Source organism: Amphiprion ocellaris, chromosome 19, assembly GCF_022539595.1.
Source record: "Amphiprion ocellaris isolate individual 3 ecotype Okinawa chromosome 19, ASM2253959v1, whole genome shotgun sequence".
Taxonomy (NCBI): Eukaryota; Metazoa; Chordata; class Actinopteri; family Pomacentridae; genus Amphiprion; species Amphiprion ocellaris.
In genome coordinates this window covers 1,430,892-1,447,725 of record NC_072784.1, presented here as the reverse complement: position 1 = coordinate 1,447,725, position 16,834 = coordinate 1,430,892, and the positions used below count along the sequence as shown (strand labels likewise).

The window sequence follows — 16,834 nt, the reverse complement described above, 5'->3', positions numbered from 1 at the left end:
GCAGTCCTGAGTATCCAGTTCATTCAGGTGTTGGTAATCAAGTTGGTATGGAAGCAAATCTCTCAGCTCATTTTCAAATTTAAAAATCGTCCATGTTTTTAACACAGATCTTTTTTCGACTGAACTCATATCTGACGTTTTTGCCTCAAATTTCAATGATTCATCTTCACTTTTGCCCAAATTCAGATTTAGATCATACACTTCAAGGTAAAACATTAAACATCCTGGATACCAAAAATAAGCAATTACTTTAGTCTGAAGTTAAACCTCCAACTAGTCCAGTTGGTAATCTGACATAAAGTGGTGAAAAAAAGTTCTTGGACACCCTTAAAAATTTACACAATCTCAAATATTATCATGAAATATTTGTGGAAAAATCTTTGTGTTTCTAAAGGTGTGGCTGCATTAGACAGACACAAACAAATGCAAATGATATTTATTTTGTTTATTGTTCACAAGAAAACGAACAAATTCTACCAAAATGACCCAATACTCAAACTTTCTTATTTTTGTGGAACCAAACATTTTTAGGTTTTTAATTTCTTTTTTTAGGATTTGTTTAGCATTATGGCTGTGATTGGACTAAAAGAAATTACACTTGAAGACCTACGAGTGATTCTTAATGCAGTATACAAGCAAATGTACGGGGTGTCCAAACATTTTTTGCCACCACTGGCAGCAGAGATAATTTTAAGAGGGTCCAACTCCTTGTGTACTTGGCTTGAAGACTCGTTTTTGGAAATATTCATGAGAACAAATGACCTACCAGCAGCACAAAGGTTGGGCTTTAGCTTCAAAATGCTCAGACAACTGTGGTAGTTCAATTCCTCTTAATGTGTACCATTAAAATAAAAAACAGACTTATTGAGACGCCAGAGAACAAAAACTGTTATGAAAACAAAAACCTTTATTGTCCAAAACAGACAATTAAAAGTAGATCAGCTATGACAGTAACATTGCAAGGGAAACCAATAAACATGCAACAAGACAACACCAGCTAATCAGCTAAATACAGAGAAAAGTTTCCAAGACGAGATAGAAAAGCTAAGTAGCAGACCTGGGTGCAGCTAGTTCAATCACTTTCTGAGCTATAATACTGAAGAAATCAGACCAGCAGAAGAACAGATTCAGGAACTACAGCAGCACCAACTTAGGCAAAAATAGCTTAGACTCAAAGGCTTGACTTAAAATGCTAGAAACTATTTAAAAGCTGAGCCAACATAGTTCTATTTGTGTGAGGTACTTGGGTAAGAATTCTGATATGCATACACAATCTGGTCGCTTGTTTTTACACTTTTCATGCAACTTGCAGAGTTTGTATGAGTTTACAATAAGTCAGTAAGGGTTAAGGCTCATGAAATGATCACAATGATCAAAATACCATCAGAAAAATAGTTAAAATTTTACATGCCAGGGTTGTTCTCAGTTTATGGCATTAGAAGAAGAAGCTGGAAATGAATGGATTGGATCTATTTCAGGTTTGGTTCTCATTAAATGTCAAACAACAAGGCCACCTAAAATATAAACCTGTAAGAGAAGGGAGATTTAAACTAGCTGATCCAGGTGTGCTAACAGAAGAAGCTACTAGGCTAACTTTATTACAGTATACGGAGGAATACACACAGCCGGGCTACATTCAACACAGAAAGATGCTGGGAGACATGAGGCTGCAGAGAAAACACCAGAGAAACCCTCCTCACATGAACCAATCTGACTCGTTACAATATCAAAACGTATGTTGAACAGAGAACGCTCCACAAGCAACAGGAACCAAGAAATACTCCTGTCTTGAGTGTCGCCCGGGCAGTGCAAGCTAAAATAATAGTCTAGAAAACACACGTGGCAGTGTGTGAAGTCTTAAAACAGAGTGAAATGAGGACGATTGGACGTACTGTCACCCGTCAGCAGTGAGACCCAGCTGTGTTTCAGAACAAGGACCTACAGACACACCAAGTCAGGAACCCTCAGCGCCACCTACCAGCCAAGTGGCAGCAGAACGGACAAGAACCCTACAATTCATCATCAGCCAAACAAGCTCGTTAGTCAGTAGGAGATAAATGTACAAACGACAGCCAACACTTCAATAAATGCCTCTGGTCTTTACCCAACACTGCCCATGCTACACTAGCAGTCAACTTTTGTTCAATTTGGTACAACTTGTGGGTAAATACAGGTCAATATTCAACATTTAATATATTTAGAACACGACTGAGAATTATCAAAAGATGAAATCAGAAGGAGATGTGTCACACGAGGACGGCAGAAACTAGCAAAACCATCGACATCCGTTCTAACAGGTTCAGGCCCGCTGTGGAACAAATATACTAACTTATATACACCTTACAGTTTGCCGTCTGCATCGTCCCACATCATGATTTTGATTTGAAAGGCATGAATTCATATGCCACTTTACAGAAAGAATTGTTTGATGAACCCTTCAACAATAAAAAGAGACATTAACTCCAGTTTACTTGTACTAAAACTGCCTAAAACCACATACCAGATGTTCAGAAGGAATCTGCCTGATAATAGAGTTCATGTGGAAATACATTCATTGACTAATGTTTTTTCATATTGAGAACTGTGTGCCACGGTGGCTGGTAGGACATGTGAGGACCCTAACCGCTGGTGTCTTCATGCAGACCGCATCCCATCACTGTCCACATCAGAGTGAAAAGTTGTCATTTGGTTGTTGGAGTTTCAGATGAACAGTGTTATGTCAGCAATAATGAGAAACCAGGTGTCACGAAGAACAGATACTGAAAGAGACGAATGGTTTCTGTCCATTCTTTCATCTCTCCTTAATACCTCGCCCCACTCCACCCCCTTCAAAAGAAGTTCCCACCTATGTATCTCGACGAAGCAGGAATGGAAGTCTGTACTGTCCCTCTGATCGGCCGTCTTTAAGGACAGAAACATGCTTCTCACATAGATTTATACCTTAAAGACGAGACAGACTGCTTTTAGCATCTGGAGTTTGTCTCCTTATGTAGGAAACAAACACTTTTCTGGTCACATCAACCAGCAGGAACTGTATTAGAACAAAGGCACCAATTCCCATCAAGTCACACGTTCTCGGTGAGGGAAAAACACACATTTCTTTCAAAGAATTTACACTTTCGGTCAAGATACAGGTGGGAGCCACTTTTGAGGAATCCTTGCAGGGCAGGAAAACAAACTTCTTTTTTCCCCCTCTCTCAGCTACGTTGGCATGTTTCACTGCCAAAGCAGCTGCTAGAGTCGACTAACCTGTACAACAGTTCACCGATATGTAGTTGGTTTCCTGCCCTGCACCTTCACACTTCCTTTCTTTTCCTCTTTTTGCATTTCCTCATCTTCTATTCATCTAGTCCTTTTTGTCCTCCTCCTTCTTTTCCTCCTCTTCTGTGGGGTAGGAGTGCCATGTGAGGCGCTCCTCGTAGAAAGAAATCACCACCTGGGGACATTTGACGTTTGCTTCCTTGGCTGGGACGAGGTCGGCCTCGTCGGAGTTCTTCCTGTTAGTCGGAATTTAAGAAAAACAGAATCAGTTTCGAGAACAACTGTGTTATGTGACACATTGTTTTCCAGGATTACCAGTTTTAACCCTCCTGTCACCCTCATTTACAGGCACCAAAAAATATTATTTCCTTGTATGAAAAAAATCCAAAAATTTAGCAAAACAATTCCCCAATTTTCTGAAAATTTGCAAAAACTTCAGGAAGAAAATTCCAATAATTCCTTAAAAGTTTCCCTTAAAAGTTTTATTTTAAAAAATCCCCCAAATTTGGCAAGAAAGTTCTTGTAAATATTTTCAGAAAACAAGTAAAAATCTTTTGTGAATGTCCTTAAGAAACATTTTTAACAGTTTATTTCCACCAAAAAATGTTCAAAGATTTCCCAAAAATGTTAAAAATGTGGACATCAGAAGTTTGACAGTGAAAATATTTTCTTCACTACATTTTCAATCTTTAAAACGGGTCAATTTCAAAGTGCAGGACGACACGAGGGTTAAACGCATTAATTTCAGTGCTACAACCTCTAACCTCATATTATAAGTGACTCTGATGACTGTATTCAGCATCTTGCATCTGTGCAGACTGATGCAAAGTTTCAGCTACAGACTGTGTTTTAATGTTTAATCTTTTCTGACACAGCATTGAGGTAACAGGTACTGGTGGTCTTGTATTGGACAGTGTTAAATGTATAAATCAGTGGGAATGGATCTAAAATGACAAGCAGCTGCTACCATAATGTAAACTAGTTCATCAAATACGTTAACTATGACCTAAGTAATAAAAACTACTGAAATTACACAGACCAGAGGTGCTGGACTGACTTGAAATGGATTGTATTTGTGTACAGGAGGTCCTCGACTTATGCCAGAGTTCTGTTCCTACGGATCTACGCAAGTCAATCTTCGCCGTAAGTCGGAACTCTGGTGAAAATGTAAACAAAGCTGTTCCGTGCATCACTATATCGATCAGTTCTTCATAAAAGTCATGAATACTAACGACTTTCATGCATGTATGAATCATTTTACTAGAAGATAACAGAATATTGTAACGGACTGATGTTGTTGTTGATGTTTCAATGTTTATTGTTCAGTTCCAGATTTACCTAATGTCAGTGAACGTACCATGTTTAGTTAGCTCACCTCTGATTGGCTGAGAGTCAGCAGTAGAGAGAGCTGGGAACGGCAGCTAATTCTGGAGCTAAGTTATGGGGTTTTTCTAGTTATTCTGGCGTTGGCTACGGTCCACAGTAGCCTGTATGAAGGTTCAATAAACCAGCAGAGAACCAGATAAAGTCTCACTCATTCATCACAGAGGGTCACTACAATATGTTGACCTGTTTTTACAACGTGACCCATGTTGGTCGGTGTTTCTTCCTGTTCCCAGCGTTCTATTCTATCTAATTTCACTTCCTTTTCTTCCAAGCATCAGAAGAGTCTGACTTACGCTGGGAGCCATAATGAAGGACAAAAAGTTAGTGAATGTAGCACAATCCAAGGTGGTGTACAACCAGAGAATGGAAACAAAGCTGTCTGATAGCGCCGCGTGACGATGTAAGCATCCACTCAACTAGTTCCATGTAATGGCAAAACGCCGTAGGTTGATGACGCTGTAAACCGAGGACCTCCTGTAATGTCTTCAAACCTTTCTTGAATTAATTTTTCCTGCTCAGATGGTTCACTGCTCCCTTAAAAAGAAAACATCTGGCCTCTTCATTTGATTTTTAACATCCAAAATGACAAATGAGTAGACCTTATTCATCTGTCAAATCAATATAAAGCCGCTTCGTTGTCAGCATGCAGCATGTATGCTGCAATATGATTCTTTATTGCAGTTCTTATTAGATGTTTAGTTTGTTTATTTTTGCAGGGAATTAAAGTAAAGGCACCAGACTTAGCTAACAGCTGAGTTGCATCTGTTGTCTCTGACATGGCAGAAAAAAAGGGAACTACTGAAGTCCGCCAGTGTGAGAAAATACATAAAATCAGTGAATACAATAAATAATAGGTGATCAATGTTAGTGCAAGTTTTGCCCCGACATCAGCCAAACCTTGAGGCTGGATTTAAACACTGCAAAGCTTTCTGATGCTACAATGTTTGGAATTCCATTTCTTCACTGCTTTAACTGAGAAAGCAGATTGCGGTACCCAACCAGCTCTACTAGACGTTCTAGGCATGTCTGCATTGTCGCTGCCTGGGTAGACGGGTGTAAGATTACAAAGTATTTCTTACAAAGCAGTTTGTCACTTGTTTAGCATACAGATAGGTAGCCAAGACCTAACTTTATTAACTAACTTTATTAGTTATTTCTTTGATTTAGCAGCACCCACCTGGGATCTTTCCTTTTGTTGTTACATAATAAAAAAACCTCATTCTCTCAGACTTAAATCTGGTTTTATGTTGCTTTCCTTTCCTCTAGAGTGCCAGGCTGCAACAGAAACATTGGTCTAGGACCTTGAAAAGCTATTAAATTACTTAAATTCAAGACCTCTGTAAAGCTCAGAGGCCCTGCATAAACCCACCAAGCACGTTACTAGCACCCCATTAACATACATAAGAGGGGGTGGTAATACAGTCCAGTCCAGCCCTGCTGTAGAATGCACAGAGAAGAAAACCCTTGTATTAGTAACTGAAACCCAATCAGGATCCTACTAATCATCTCCATTTATTGTTTGCTAAAGAAGACCAGAACTATCTGCCAGTAAAGACCCACCACTTCATGAGGAACATCAGCTCTCCGCTCGAATCTGTCGCTCCAATAATTCTCTCGGGCTGCAGTCCTCTGCCAAAACCTCTGGCCTTCTCACCCTGAACACAGGAAATACAGAAACAAGAGATCACATGGCTGAAGAAGAAAAAACACACCAGGATGTAATGGACATTAAAACACCTGGGTGCAGAGTATAAATGATTCCATAAAAACAGCAGAACTTTCTGCAGTCAGACCAACTGCTGGGATTCTTTAGAGCAAAGAGCAGACTCGCTGCTTCCTCACCTCCTCCTTCTTCTTCTTGCTTCCTCGTTCCTCTGTGTCTCCCGAGGCCTCGCTGACTGCTTTCCTCTTGTTCTCCTTCTTCTTCTCCTCTTTCTCTTTGTGTTTCTGCATGTACTCTGCGATGAGGTCGGGACAGTCCAAGTTCTCCTCCGGCTCCCATGTATTGTCCTCACTAGACGAGTGGATGCAAACACAAACAGGATATTTCAGTTACACGTCAGTCTCTCAGTATTCAGACAGTTAATACTCCTAATTAGGGATGTAACGATGCATCGAGAGACAGTTAAAAATCGATACAAATGTGTGACTATTCAGCGGAAGGTGTAATCTACCCTTGATTTCACATGGTCGACGTCGTACGTCACCGTCAGTTATTCAGACGGAACAAGAGACGTGGCCAATTTTGAAATCCAGGAAACCAGTTAACAAGCTTGAGTTGTGGCAGCAGTTCGGCTTCTCTGTGTCCAAAAATGAAAAAGGGGTGAGATTTAGCTTATTTGTATTATTCATTTAGTTATTTTGATGTGGGATTTTTTTTGAAAATCCTGTTTATTTATTTTTTGTTGTTTAAGATAAAATATAACTTCAGTTTCATTTTTAAGACGAGGACATCTGCATTGTATTGCGCAGCTTACCCAACCGCAGAGAAATAAATCTTTATTTTGTTAAAGATCACAGAAAATATAATTTGCTGCTTTTATATAGCTAAAAATGTATGTTTTTTAAACATGCATTCATTGCATAGTATGTGTTTTGTTACACCCTACCTCAGAAATGTGTTTTTTCTCTGAGAAATAATTCAAGGAATCTTTCTCAGTCATAATTTGTCTGCAAGCTCATTCTGTTAAAAAAAATCGTGAGAAAATCGTATTGTTAACCTAGTATCGGAAATCGCATTGAATCTTGAGTTGAGTGTATCGTTACATCCCTACTCCTAATTCTTAAGTCATAAACGATGTCTCCAGGAAAACAACACCACGTAGATCAGGGGATAGAAACAAACTCACTCTGAGAATCCCTTCCATTTCAGCAGAAACTCCGCTTTGCCCTTCACCACTCTGCGGTCCAGAACCTTCTCCACCACATACTCCTCCTCTTCCTCCTCCTCTGCTGCTCCTGCCCCTGCTGCTGGTGGGGCTGTTGTTGCTGCTGCTGCTGCTGCTGCTGCTGCTGCTGGTGCTGCTGCTGCTGCTGCAGGTGCTGCAGGCTGCTCCTCCTCCTCAGCCTTCTTGCCCTTCTTTCCTGCTACGGCTGCCAGCTTGACGTCTGCTGAGGACACCTCTGGAAGACCCAAAAGGAAAGTTAGAGAATTTTATCCAGTGTTGAGTGGCTTATAGTTTGGATTGTGCTGACATTCAAATATTCTGACTGACTGAAAGACATTCAAAAACAAATCATGGAGGACTTCAGGGTCTAAAGCGTCTCCTGTAGTGAAAACAAAAAATACTGATTAGGTTTAGACATAGGAGTGACTGACCAGCCGCCATTATCACAGCTTTGTCATAAAAAATACAAATTATAATACAAAAGAAGCAAGTTTAACACTTCAGAAACCTACAACCTTTGTTTCCCAACTCTTCATATTGGTATTAGCCAATACCAAGCTCGATCACATATTTAGATTTACCTAAATGTTGATTAAATATGCATCCCACGCATTCAATTAGCAGCAGAAGTGTTCTAAGGGTATGAATCAATCCTAGCATCATCCTTTTGCTTTTTATCTATTTCTTATTAATAGGCTAGTATTTGTTTGACACAATATTTGACACATCATAAACAGTGATTTTCTGAAAAGTGCCCAGATTTTTATCTAGAAGTGCTCGGAGTGGCTGCACAAAAGAAGACCCTGCATGCTGTGTTTTCTCAAAGTGACCGTCTCATTGGGAGCAATTAAAAAAAGGTTGCATAAAAAAAATAAATCCTGCATCATGGACACTCTGTATGTTTGCTAAGCTACTTCATTTATATGCTAACGATCTAAAACTTGTGATTCCTGAAACTGGCATCAAAGGTTCCTTGTTCCCTCTGTTGGAGGTTGTTGGAACCACAGAAGCTCAGAGCCCACGTGTGGTTAACTAGCAGTGTGTTAGCGGGATGGTTCTTCCTTCACACATGACCATCAGCTCACTGCACACTGTCCACTAACTGGATTTCAGCCTCAACTTCCTCACAGAAATCACATTAATCACTGAGAACTGGTGTGTCCTGCTGCCAGTCATTTCAAACAGGTGAAACTAACGGTCAGTGTGAGGTAAAAACAAGATCCCAACAGTATTTTATACACTGCTCTTTAGCATGAAAACCCAGATGAATCTGTTTTTATAATGTGCATTTTACCAGCTGCTAATCTGAACCTAAACTATAGAGCGTGGCTCTCATACAGTCACACAGCAGCGCCACAACACTAGCAGGCTGAATAAAAGAGTCCACCGAATGAAGGATCAAATTTCGATCTGCTTTTTATAGTCGATAACAATCCATCGATGCGTGTCTGGATCAGCTGTGGCTCAGATTCCTGTGACCATCTCAGGACATCACCGCCATGAACAACTAAATCCTCACACACAGTAACAGGATTTACAGAGTACAACGTAGTCCACATACCTCAAATTCCTCACATGGACCATGCCAAGATCAGATGAGAACTATTCTACAAACCTGCTACATGCATCTTGGACATCCATCCATCCATTATCAATACACCGCTTAATCCTCACTAGGGTCATGGGGGGGCTGGAGTCTATCCCAGCTGACTCAGGTGAAGGCAGGGGACACCCTAGACAGGTCACCAGTCTGTCGCAGCGCCACATACAAAGACAAACAAGCACTCTCACATTCACACCTATGGGCAATTTAGAATAATCAATTAACCTCAGCATATTTTTGGACTGTGGGAGGAAGCCGGAGTACCCGGAGAGAACCCACGCATGCACAGGGAGAACATGCAAACTCCATGTAGAAAGATCCCGGGAAAGCCGGGACGCGATGCATCTTGGACAGAACATACTAATACGATGTAAACAATGAGGCTGATACGATTAGGATGTGTTAATGGTCCCTGGCTGTTATCATATTGTGACTTGTTTTCTATCTGTCACTTTTGGGTCATATTTTGCATTCTTTTGGAACGTCTTTTCATTGTTCTGCAGATGAGCTACAGTTCTACATGCCAGTGGTCCTTCAAAGTGGATCTGACACTGATAAACTTCAGACTTCTCTCAGCTGTTAGAGCTGGTTATCGACACATTTCCTGCTTCTGAACTCTGCTAAGACAGAAATGATGGTCATTGGACCTGCAAGACTTAATCGTCTGACAATTTCCTCTGTCTTTGGGTGACAGAGTCCACAATCTGGTGTGCTCTTTGATCATACTCTTTGGAGATCCATATTAAAGAGATGACCAGAGTGGCCTTTTTTCACCTCATAAACATTTCCAAGATTAGACCGATTCTGTTGTTTCAGGATGCTGAGGTCCTAATTCATGATTTTGTTTCATCACGGTTAGATTACTGTAATGTCCTTTTATCAGGCCTGCCAAAGAAGAGCCTTGGTGGTCTGCAGATGGTCCAGAACCAGCAGCTCTAGCAGATATGAGCCTCTCTGCACTGGCTACCTGTTGAGGTTAGAGCAGACTTTAAGGTGCTACTGCTAACAGATAAAACTGTAAATGAAATTGCTCCATTGTACCTGTCCAATCTGATGAACCCATAATGTCCCCACTCGTGTTTTGGGCTTCTGAGTGTCCCAAAGGTCTGTAGAAAGACGGTTGGGAAACGGGCTTTGTCTTTCTGGAACAGTCTACCTGTTGAAATCAGGCAGGCATCTTCCACTGATGGATTTAAAACAAAGCTGAATACCCACTTTTTTACTCAACTCAACTCAACTTTATTTATAAAGCGCTTTAAACAGCAGCCGCTGAAACAAAGTGCTGTACAATAAACAATAAATTAAAACATTAAAACGTTCTTTACTGTTACATGAGTCTGAAAGTGTTTGTTTATTGATATCCTTTTCAGTGTTTCGGTATGTTTGTGGATTTCTGATATTTTTATCTCCATGTACAGCATTTTGACTGAAAGCACTTTATGTATAAATTTATTGTTATTATTATTATTGAAAATGTGATGATTCATGAGGCGGAAAATTTCAAAACACTCCTTCGTATCGTGATTCCAGAAAAACTACAAGCCTATATAGCAGCCTCCCTGACCAAAAGCTCAGAGGAAGCCATGTTAGACCCGGTGAGAGAGAAATGAAGCTGAAACCTGAGTCTGCAGAGAAAGAAAGGAGGAGGGGGTCACCAGATAAAGAACAAACACCGGTACGGACCCAGAACGCTCGGCTCGGGCGTCTGGAGAGTGTCTGCCGACTGGTTCCCCTCCAGCAGCCATTTGGCAGGTATCCAATCACACGACTTACTCTACACATCCAGGTGGGCAGCAAAATGGGGAAACTGTGGAATTGTTGGGATTTTCCACGACTAAGAGACATGAAGGATGCTGCTCAGCCTTAACCTGAGTGAAGACTCTTTACAGAATAAACACTCCAGGCGCTGGAATCAACAACACGTTCTACTAGCCAGCACCGAGCACATCCAAAGCCTGGCATATTTTATCTCTCTGTGCCCTTGAGCCCAAAACTGTAAGAGAAATGTTGGTGAGGCACACTGTTGAGCCAGCTGATACGCTCCTTCATTACCATGACAACAGACGCTGCAATTTTGATTCACGTTCAACATCCTGCTGGGGTAAACACGCACCAGAGCGCCACATATGGATTAATCAGCCGCTGGAAATAGCTCCCGACAAAAGCCACAATTTCCCTCTGTTAGAGGAAAACACAGAGCAGCGGTGTTGGAGGAAATCAGGCCGTTTTTACAGATATGATGCTCAATATTGCTGCTTCATCAGTGACAGCATTAAGTCACTTTTACAATAATGTTCCTCACGGCTTCCTTCATACATGCTCTCAATAAGGCTGGAGAGACAACGTGCACATACAATACTGCACCATAGGACAACGTATGAAATGGTATCACCCACTATACATTACAGGGTCCTACATCAGGTTGTTGTAATCTTGTAGCCGATGTATTAATGTGACTGCATGAAGCTCAGATTTGTAAAATGTTGAGTGATATGGAAATGTCAGTAGACATGAATCCGACATGATGCCTCAGATTAATGGAAAGGAGAGCTGTTATGTTTCCTGAAAATTATTGAAAGTTTATGTTCATAATAGTAGTTTTTTAAAGGAACAATTTCACAGCTCTTATTAAATATGTGAGGCAAGAGACTAAATCATGCATACGAAAACCACTGTTATGATCATTTAAAGCAGGGGTGTCCAACATGAGGCCTGCGGGCCAAAAGTGGTCCTCCAGAGGGTCCAATCCGGCCCTCAAAGTGTAAAAATTCCAGAGAAGACATGAACTGCAGATTGTAAATTAGTAAAACTATAAATTTAAAAACATTTCTAGACCATGACAAGTTGTTTGGATCATAAAGTAAAATACTAGATTGTTCATTGTTCTTTTGTTGTTTTGTTTCTTGATTTGGTTGTTTTTTGTCTGACTTTCGTCATTTGTCTCATTTTTTTGTCTTTACTTTTTCTGTCGTTTGTGGTTTTTGTCTTATTTTTCTCATTTTCTGTTTTGCTTTATTCGTTGTTTTGACCATCGTTTGTGTCCATTTTTTTCCACTTTGTAACTTTTTTTGTTGAAATTGTCTTTTTTAGTTTTGTTTCGTTTGTCTCATTTTTGGTCGTTTTCTTTTCTGTCTCGTTTGTGTCTTCTCTCATTTTGTGTTTTGCTTTATTCGTTGTTTTGAGCATCGTTTTTGTTGTTTGGGGTTTTTTTTCTTTCTTGTGTTGCTTGCCTCATTTTTTGTTGCTTTGTAACGTTTTTGTCAATTTTTTTGTCTGTTTTGTTTCATGTCATTTGTCTCGTGTCATTTGTTTCATTTTTAGTCATTTTGCATCTCATTTTTGCTATATTTTGTCGTTTTTGTCTTTCTTTCTCATGTTTTTGTCATTGTTTTGTCATTTTGCATTTCCATTTTTTGTCGCTTTGTAAGTTTGCCAAATTTTTTGTCTGTTTTGTTTGTCTCATTTTTTTGTCATTTTGTCTCGTTTTTGTTATTTTGTCTTATTTTTGTTAAATTTTGTCTGACTTTTGCTGTTTGTTTCTGATTTTTTGTTTCCTTTTGGTCTCAGTGGTGTTTTGTCTTATTTTTCTCATTTTGTATTGCTTTATTCATTGTTTTGAGCATCGTTTTTGTTGTTTTGTGTTTTTTTTTGTTGTTTTGTCAATTTTTTGTCTGTTTTTTTCATTTCGTTTGTCTCATTTCTTGTTGTTTTGTGTCTCATTTTTGTAATATTTTGTCTTGTTTTTGTCTGAATTTTGTGGTTTTGATCATAAAATAAAATCCTCTATCATTCAGTTCCAGATAGCTGTGACTAAATGTTGTGTTCCTTTGTAGACACTCTGATCTGGAAGTTGTAATGTGGAAATGATAAACTGAGGCTGAATGTTGTTGAATGTGATCATATTATTCTTAACAAATTTCAGGTTGCTCAAATGTTTTGTAAAAAGCTAATTTCTTAAATGTGAACTTTTTTGCACACAAAGGAAAAATTAGGATTTGTGGTTATTTATAGGTTATTAATGCTGTGATTTTACTGGTCCAGTCCACTGGAGATCACTGGGCTGAATGTTTTCCCCTGAACTAAAATGAGTTTGACACCCCTGATTTAAAGCTATCATTTATATAAAATACAAGCAAATAAAGAATACGAATGACACAAACTGACTTAGAAAGCCAAGGCATCAAAATATCACTACAAAAATATAGTATATTTAAAAGTCAAAACACAACAAACATGGTAACACATTCCACCTGTGGTTGCACATTTTGATTTAGAACAATTTAACATTGGGCCAATCATGATATATGCACTTTAGGCTCCCTTTATTAAACTGTTCATCTTGGCATTGGAGTAAACAAGTTATGTGTGCACCTAAATAAGGAGAGGTGTTACTACTACTAGTCTAGAAAAACTGCTAACAATGCTTACAATTTGAACATAAGTACAGAGAACACCTACAGGTGGTTGGCAAAACTCAGGCTGTGGCATGCAAAGAGCTGATAGTGGTGCTAAAAGTTTTAAATGTACACACAAAAGCATCTAGCTGGTGAAAATGAGCAAATATGTGAGAAACAGACAATGTATGACCAACATATGAATGAGTGGTAAATCTTAACCCTGTAAGACCCAAATATAAAAAAAAAATGAGCAGAAAAATATAAAATAAACAAAAAAATGTATGCATATATAAAACTAAATCTAAAAAATGAGCAAAAAAATTAAAATAATACGCAGTAATAATAACACCAGTACCAATAATACATAAACCCAAATATAGAAAAAACGTATCAAAAAAATATATATATACATATATATACACATACATATGTTTTTTTTTTTTTGCTCATTTTCTTTTATATTTTGGATTGTACATTATTTTTATGATTTATATTTTTTAGTTTGACTTTATTTTTTGCTAATATTTTTCTATATTTGATATATATATGACAAATATAGAAAAATGAGCAAAAAATAAACTAAATTTAATATATACTAAAACCCAAATACAGAGGAAAAATGAGACGTGTAGGATTTTTAAAAAATAATGTTAGATTTCTGCAACAGTGGGTTTTACAGGGTTAATAAAACAGCTTCTATGCACACTACTTACACCTGAGACCAACAGTGGAGTCTGTGGTCTCACCTGGGCCACAGGTTGTGAATCATTGTGTGTATGTTGAGTTCTTTTTTTTACCATCGTTGAGAGAACTGTCTAGAAGGGTGGTTCCTGCAGAGTCCATATTTGTTGCTTATATGTCAGTCAGTCGTGGGACCCAAACTGGTTGCTGCTGGTGTGATGAACTGAAGAAATCTAATAAAATGCACAGGTAAAGGGGGGAATGAATGGCTGCATATCAGGCTGGATAAACTTTTTTTTTTCCAGCTCAGGTGACACATGTTAGCTGCTGGTGGTAGCTTCGGTTCTGTACCTTCTCCGCGCTCTGAGCCAGTAGGAGGGCGGAGCACGGAGGAAACAAAACGCCGCTGGCTACACGTTTAAACTGCTGAACCAGTAACATCCCAAAAAGTTTTCCCAACCTTGAAACTACCCCAGCTGCTCTCTAACATCTCCGGGGCTGATGTCTGTTTACTGCGTCGGTTAAATATCTGGTGGTTTGCTAGTAAGAAATAAAAAAATAATTTAAAAAAACACCCCGCCTCCATGTTTCAAGAGCGCGACCACCGAAAAACGCATACTGCGGAATCCCCAACTTAACCCACACGTGGACAAACCCATTAAAACGGGATATTTGTGTGTGGGATCTGAATAATGTCCGGTCCGGTGCTTTATAAGAACCGGAGCAACGCACGCCGTTTTCCCATCATGGCTGCACGCGCTGCAACCGTCGCGCCGCCCGGGCAAAAATAACGTCCGAGTGCTCACATAAGTTAATTTGGTTTGACTTGATACGACCTAAACGTCTTTGCAATTCACCAAAAAGGCCGAGCACGGAGGCGAGCCAGGCGGCCAGACTCCCGCAGCCAGAGGGCAACATGGCTGGCGTGTTTAGCCTCCACTAGCTAGCTGAGAGGAGCCTTACCTTTAAAGAGAAGCTTCGGAGCTCGTCTGGGCTCAGGGCAGGCCCGTGTGGAAACACTGTGATTTGAGCGTCTGCTGGAGACGACGAACAAGCCAAAGACGGGCCCGAGGCGACAGAGACGACTACCTGAGGGCTCGGCGTGTGTGGAGCGACGTCTCCCCGCAATGTGCCTCGCTGCTGAATCACACAATAGCCCCAGCCGCGTCGCTAACAACCAGCACCGACCCCGTTCTGCCCGCCAACAGCAACACCGGAATCACGTCACTGGGCAGCGTTATCGCAAGGCAGGCTGGGAGTTGGAGTCACGCCACTCACACCAGCAATACTGTAGATACAGTCATGGAAATAAATGATTAGACCACCCTTGTTTTCTTCAATTTCTTGTTCATTTTAATGCCTGGTACGACTAAAGGTTCATCCGTTTGGACAAATATAATGAGAACAACAAAAATAGCTCCTAAGAGTTTAATTTCAGAGCTGATAGACATTTTCCACGGTTTTCTTGATAATAACCAAAATCCTTTCAGTTCTTCTATCAGTAGCTATGGCATTGTTCTGCCAAAAACAGCTTTTAGGATTCCATGCTTTCTTTTCTGTCTGTTTTAGTCCCATGAGCCACACAGGAGTTAGTACTGATTCATAACCATAGTTTCTGATGACTGCATCCATGCGTCTTGGCTGCTCTCCACCAGCTTCTGACATTGTTCTACTGTCACAGCAGCCCATTCCTGTTGTCTAATTCTAAATAATCTTCTTTGTTTTTGGGCTTGTGGTTCTCCATTTTGGGTTTGATGATTTTCCACAGGTTTTCAGTTGGATTTAGATCTGGTGATTGAGCAGCCAAGGCATGGTTCCAATGTTCTGGTTCTCCATCCAGGATTTACCTGACCTTGCAGTGTGGTAAGGGGCATTGTCTTATTGGAAAATCCAATCATTCAAGACAGGAAAGAGTTTTCTAGCTGATGGAAGAAGACTGTTTTCTAGAGTAGCCCCAAACATGACCTGGTTCATTGGTCCTGTTCCACCCAGACTGAAACTACCCCAGATAGTCACTGATCCACCCCCATGTTTTACTGTAGGGGCAGACAGTCTGGTTTGTAGCTTCTCCAGGCTTCCTCCTAACCAGTAAGTTGGCTGGAGTGGACATCAACTGAAAACTGAATTCATCCCTGAAGAGAACCTCAGGCCAATCATCAACAGTCCAATCCTTGTGATCCCAGTAAAGAGTAACCGGCTTTCCTCTGACTTTCCTTAATGAAGGGCTTCTTCCTGCCCTGTGGGACTTCAGACCAGCTTCAACAAGTCGCTTTCCAATTGTCCTTGTCCAACAAGTCCCATTTCTCGGATATATTACAGACAGACAGACAGACAGATAGACAGATAGACAGATAGACAGATAGACAGATAGACAGATAGATAGATAGATAGATAGATCCTTTATTGATCTTGCAGCAAGGACATTTTAAGTGTTATGCAGCAGATACAAAAAAAGAACAGCATAAAGAAAAGAGCAGCATAAATAGTGACTTTATCCTTAGAGAAGAAATCTAAGTGTTTGTAGATTTAAAAAAATCTGTAAAATTGCACATATGTGCATAATTTACACATTTTGAATGATGGATGGTCACACAGCCGACTGACTGCTGCTACACTCA

The 16,834-nt window shown here is 40.0% G+C and overlaps 1 protein-coding gene across 1 annotated transcript; it reads right to left on the bottom strand.

The window, feature by feature from the left end:
* Positions 1-887: 887 nt before the first annotated feature.
* cbx1a (chromobox homolog 1a (HP1 beta homolog Drosophila)) lies at positions 888-15,339 on the bottom strand. The gene is made up of 6 exons (XM_023271108.3): positions 15,180-15,339; positions 14,333-14,449; positions 7,497-7,770; positions 6,490-6,661; positions 6,208-6,302; positions 888-3,497 (listed from the first exon to the last, which is right to left on the bottom strand). Exons 2-6 carry the CDS (start codon positions 14,376-14,378, stop codon positions 3,347-3,349), a joined length of 738 nt encoding a protein of 245 aa, XP_023126876.2. The 5' UTR covers positions 14,379-14,449; positions 15,180-15,339; the 3' UTR covers positions 888-3,346.
* Positions 15,340-16,834: the final 1,495 nt, after the last annotated feature.